This window comes from Berghia stephanieae, chromosome 8 (genome assembly GCF_034508935.2).
Source record: "Berghia stephanieae isolate SIO BIC M18660-M18661 chromosome 8, UCSD_Bste_1.3, whole genome shotgun sequence".
NCBI classification, from domain to species: Eukaryota; Metazoa; Mollusca; class Gastropoda; order Nudibranchia; family Aeolidiidae; genus Berghia; species Berghia stephanieae.
In genome coordinates, this window is record NC_088367.1 from 14988023 (window position 1) to 14994022 (window position 6000).

Genomic DNA, 6000 nt, shown 5'->3' on the forward strand with positions numbered 1-6000 from the left:
AATTTTCAATACAAGTTTTCCCAGAGTGTGTCAGATATCTGGTTATTAGAAGGACTGTGTCGTTCTCGAATTAATAATCAATTCTATTAGTCATACGTGAGATGCTCGGATTCGTTGACAACTTTCAAATCTCGCTTAAAGTTTTATCTTTTTACGTCATAATGCTGCAATACTATTATCATATTCTGTTGTTGTTAAATTGAATTGGTATCATTTTTCCATCAAACTTGTCTTACTGTAATATGTTTTGTTTTATATCACTGTAAAGCGCTTAGAGCCTGTGACAAGGGGGTAAAGTGCTATATAAATGCTATTTATTATTTATTATTACTGTAGACCTTGACGTGTTCAACAAGAGAGCAGTAATATGTGCGGCTATGTGGTCTTGTGGTATGCCACTTTTTTCGGATCGGAAGGTCCTGGGTTCGAGCCTCTTTCGGCGCATAATTGAGTCCCTGTCGAAAAGACTCTTTGCTCACATTCTCTCACCGTACACAGGTGTAAAATAAAGACCTGGCTGTTAACAGCATTGTCTCTGTCGGAAAAATTGTAATATCGCCTTACAGACGTCATGCTTCGTTTTATATGTTACGTGTACCTGTTGACCAGGGACCCTCTTTTTAAAGTGCCTTGAGCACGTTTAGTGGATATTGCGCTGTATAAAAGCTCAAGTTGTTTGGGGTTTTTTTGTTTGTTTTAATAGCGATGTGACTTGGGATTTCAATAAAGACTGTTGGCATTGGCAACTCGGTACAGAACAACACGGCCAGGTCTAGTTTAAGTAATGAGCAAAAATGAATAGATCTATAACAACTTCGAAAAAGAACATAATACCAAACACTGAACGTTTCGGCCTCAAAACCCTTCTTTGGTCAATAACAAAAACAATAAAAACATTAAAACATCACTTAATGTCCAAGCAGCCGGCATAGAAATCACGATTTGATGGAAGATGAGAATGCTAGTTCAAAAAGAGCGCCTAACAGGCAACTTTACTGGCATGTGATTTGCACTGTAAGAAATGAGAATTTGATTCCATAGTATGACCTGCTTTGGGAATAGATAGATACGCATTATGAAGCACATTGACGGCAGTAACTGTGTGGAAGTACACTTTATCAAGATCATACTTAGTTCATACTTATTTAACTTTTATCCTCAGGTCGCTGACGGTTTCCTGTTTGTTGTTGGTTGTGACCGCGGGCGTGTGTTGTATGTGTCGCAGTCTGTCAAAGACATCTTGCAATATTCCCAGGTAGGTGATGCTCTTGTTTGTGTTCAAGTCGCTTATGTATTACTTGTAAATTATGATATATTATTGAGATTCTCGGGACAAAAACAGAATTGATCCATTCCAAGTGGAAAATAAGAACATACGACTTATTATCAACCGGTCCTGCCCATCAGATTATTGTGCTGGGTGGGGTTCCTGACCTCCCATAGTGGGCAGGGGGGTACATACTGTGTCTTCTACCCCCTTAGATCTGTTTTCCAATATGCTCTCTGTCTTTGTCTTGGAATGAGATTACTTGGTTTTGTCCTGGCCCTGGCCGGAGTCCGAGCTGGGAGGGAAACAGTCAAATGCATAGTTATTGTTTTGGGAGATGATATTTTTTCCTTGTCAATCTGTCTCTGTTATGTATTATTATATTTGTTATTTTGAATGTATAATGTAAGCATTTGAGTGTATTCCTCTTTGTTGGATTTTGTGCTTGTGTCCGGGTGAGATTTATAGATGATCTCAAACTAAGTACATTGGTGGTATGCTCTTGGAATCTACACCTGATCCCTATTTGTTCCCAGTTCCCCTATGTCTTACTTTTTCTTAGGTGCTTTAATTGTAATTCTAGAACTTTTTACTATCCCATTTTCTTCCTTTTTACTGGCGCTGATATGACCTTAATGCGTTGGAAGTGCCGTAAAACCCTTAAAAACAAAGACAGAACAGATATGGAATAGATCTTTGCATTAACTTTCAAATAATATTTAATTTGTCACTGCCATAGATCTATTTTACAAGATGTCCATCGAACCATGCACATAGTATTGTGAGAATTTTTACCTGTGTGGCCAACTTAACAGTCCGTATTCATCTTCAACTTCAGAAAAATTTGCAAGGCCAGGCTTTTATCAGTTCTAAACGAATTTGTTTATGAGTGAAGAGAACGTCCTGAGTCAAAAAAGTCTCTCTCTCTCTCTCTCGGCTCTTCGCAAAATATTATAGTTAATATTATTTTGATGATCAACGAGTAACGATAATAAAAAAGGTTAATGACCCCTGCCAGGTCAATTATCTTATATATATATATATATATTATATATATATATATATATATATATATATATATATATATATATATATATATATATATATATATATATATACATACACACATACATGCAGAGTTCATGCCACAAATCGCTATTAAGCTCCTTTAAGATCCCACGCCTAGTCATTCGGATGTGCCAAGTCTGGTGTCTTTTCATGGACCGTCCTTGGCTTCTTATTGAGCTCCTCATTGACCAACCGAATAATCGGTCGTTCGTAGTTAAGGTTTCTTTTTAAAGAATTAATTAGTTGTTGACAAGAATAGAAACGTTAATAAAGAGAATAGGATATAAAAGAATGGTTATTATATTCTTATATAAATGAATTGATTAATTTATTGTGAATTTATTGGCCGGCGGGACCAACAAATAAATAAAAGACATACCATCTATAGTATCCCCACAGAAAATTGGAGACCATTAAACGTGAACAGTCAGAGCTGCTGTTACTCTTTGGCTAGGTTAGTGATCTATTCGGGGCGATTCTTATTATTCAAAGCAAAATCCGATAGATGGAGAGAAAGATAAAGTGAGTAAACGTGACGCATATATAAGGGAACAACACACAAAAAAACGACGTTTCGGCCTTTGGCCTTCTTCAAGTAAACAATTGGCTCATTTAGGCACATCTAGTTTTTTGGTTTTACTATAAAAATCCGATGGACGCGATACATTATTTCTTCATTAGATGAAAAAAAAACTCAAGTATTTATAGAGATCAATATCCATTTAACGTGCTCAAATCGCTTTAAAAGGGGTCCGAGCTAACAGCAACACTTAACATACAGGTCGAGACATGACACCTGGGTAAAGAGTGAGTAAAGTGAGCCTATTCCAAGGACTCAACTATGCGCCTCTCAAAGCGGGACTCGAGCCCAGTGCCTTCCGATCCGAAGGCGAGTGTCATGCATACCACTTGACCACATGTCCGCACGATATAACCATGCATGACTTGCGCATATTATATAGATGCTGTGCGCTTGGCTAAGAAACTCACAACATTGCCATCGGGAAATGTAATGGACCAACACATAAATCTGTATGTAACCTTGAACGTTTATAGTCTGGTTAATACAGTTTAGTGAGAATGACTCATAAACATGGATGGCAAAAAACAGTAACAATGACCTGAGTGACGTCAACTTCGTTCTATGTATTGGGATGTTTTCTAATTCGACGTGTTAGATAAAACAGATTAAATTTAAAACGTTTTGTTCGCGTATATTTACGCATTTATTGTTGTTGTTGTTGTTGTTGTTGTTGTTGTTGTTGTTATTATTATTATGATTATTATGATGATTATTATTATTATTATTATTATTATTATTATTATTATTATTATTATTATTATTATTATTATTATTTTGTTGTTGTTGTTGTTGTTGTTGTTGTTGTTATTATTATAAATATTATTATTATTATTATTATTATTATTATTATTATTATTATTATATTATTATTATTATTATTATTATTATTATTACTATTTTTATTATTATTATTATTATTATTATTATTATTATTATTATTATTATTATTATTATTATTATTATTATTATTATTATTATTATTATTATTATTATTATTATTATTTTATTATTTTATTTTGTTTTTTTGGTTTGTTTTCTTTTGGTTTTTTTTTTTTTGGGGGGGGGGGGGGTTGGTAAAATGTTCGTTCTTTGCTACAATATAGATATAATGAAATTGACGTCACAAAGGTCTTTGTTATTGTTTTTTGCCATCCGCGTTTATGAGTATTACATCACTAAACTGTATTAACCAGACTATAAACGTTTAAAACGTTTATGTTGTTGTTGTTGTTGTTGTTGTTGTTGTTGTTATTATTATTATGATTATTATTATTATTATTATTATTGTTGTTGTTGTTGTTGTTGTTGTTGTTGTTGTTGTTGTTGTTGTTGTTGTTGTTATTATTATAAATATTATTATTATTATTATTATTATTATTATTATTATTATTATTATAGTTTTGTGTGTTGGCCAAGTGCATACTATCAATAATATAGATAGTATGCCATTGGAAGCTCACAACATTGCCATCCTGAAGTATAACGGACCAACTCACAAAACTATGTGTATCCTTGAACGTTTATAGCCTGGTTAATACAGTTTAGTGAGAATTACTCATAAACGCGGATGGCAAAAAACAATAACAATGACCCGAGTGACGTCAACTTCGATCTATCTATATAAGTGGCCCTCTTATAGTGCTAAAAAGACGAGTCCAGTTTAAAACTAATGAAAATCTTTTAGAAATTTTGTGAAAACTGACCGATTAATATCTCATAGTTTATCACATTTCATTGTCGGGAAAATACAGAACACAAAACTGTCTACAGCAATCTACTACTTTCACTTAGTATCGGGTGACCCGTTGAACAAGTAGTCGATTCTGCCCAGTTCAAGCTCTTTGTTGAATTAGTAGTCGATTCCACTCGGAACAACGACTCAAACCCCCTTGTCGTCCCGATCACAGAATGGCGTGAAATAACTAACAACAAAGAGGAAATTAATTTTGGTGGCTTTATTTTGTGCGTGTGAGTAAGTGTTCCGATCCAGAGAAACAGGCATTTAATTCTCCGTGTAACAAATTGACAGGTGATTTCCTTGAAGTCTTGGGTGTAAAAGCTGTTGACAAGATCAGGATCAATTTACTCCATTGATATTTGAAGGATGATTCTGGCCAACTGAACATGTGAACACTTATAATGCGTGATCAGTTTATCAAGTTATATTTTTTAAAACGTAAGCTTTTATAAAATGCAATATCCATTGAAATGTACTCAACGAGATCCCAAGCCAACAGCAACACTGAACATCTAGGAGACGTAACGCTGTAAGGCATTATTTTTATTTATTTTTTTGGAAGAAATGTATTAAAAATGAGCATATGCATAGATATTTTTATTCAACTACCATTAACATGCAAAAACTAAAAACATTAGCTTTGATTCTACGCCTATAATTTGTCTAAGAAAAATGTAATTAATAGGCATGGGGTAAGAGTAACCCGGGTAAACTACTGATATAGTCTGTGTTAGGTTTGAGTGAGTTAAGCACGAGTATTATTGTACGTTCATTAGCTTCGAATATGTTGACTAGCCAGGTCGTTGACCCCACGGTGCTTTATCAGAAGTTAACTGATTATCAGTAAATACTCGCTTAAATTCCAAACAGCTTAACCGAATAATCTGCCAACCGGAAGTATTAAAATCCCAATTTCCTTTGTCCTATAAAATATAATGAAGAGAGAACCTATTTTTAATTAACTTATTATATCTAATTGGTTGATATATTGATTAAAGGAATACGATTTTGAAAAATATAGAATGTTTGTTTTTTTTTAATCTTTAAATTATTACATTTTCAAAATGGAGTATTAGTAGAAAATGTAACTTAAATAATATGTCTCTTCTTTATGGTGTAGTCTTAGTGTTAATGCCGCTGTACCACGTGAGAATGACTCTACCAAAAAAAAAAGAGTTAAATTGGCGTACGCGAGGCACACTCTAGAGTCTGTTATTCCGGTAGCGGGGTGGTTAGTGAACCATCTTCTTATTTGAAATACACTGAGTTACAAAATTTAGACTATAAAATGCTGTTTTACAGCATTTTAGGGCAGCGAAAAGGAAAAATACATTTTATTAATAT

The 6000-nt window shown here is 33.7% G+C and overlaps 1 protein-coding gene across 2 annotated transcripts in view; it reads left to right on the forward strand.

Moving 5' to 3' along the window:
• The window catches only part of LOC144978221 (protein cycle-like), a 111776-nt gene that overhangs the window by 89374 nt on the left and 16402 nt on the right, over positions 1 to 6000 (forward strand). For both annotated transcript variants that reach the window (XM_078924014.1, XM_078924013.1), the window contains one exon: positions 1163 to 1255. In XM_078924014.1, coding sequence (XP_078780140.1) covers positions 1163 to 1255 — 93 coding nt within the window. The remainder of the gene's footprint in view (positions 1 to 1162; positions 1256 to 6000) is intronic.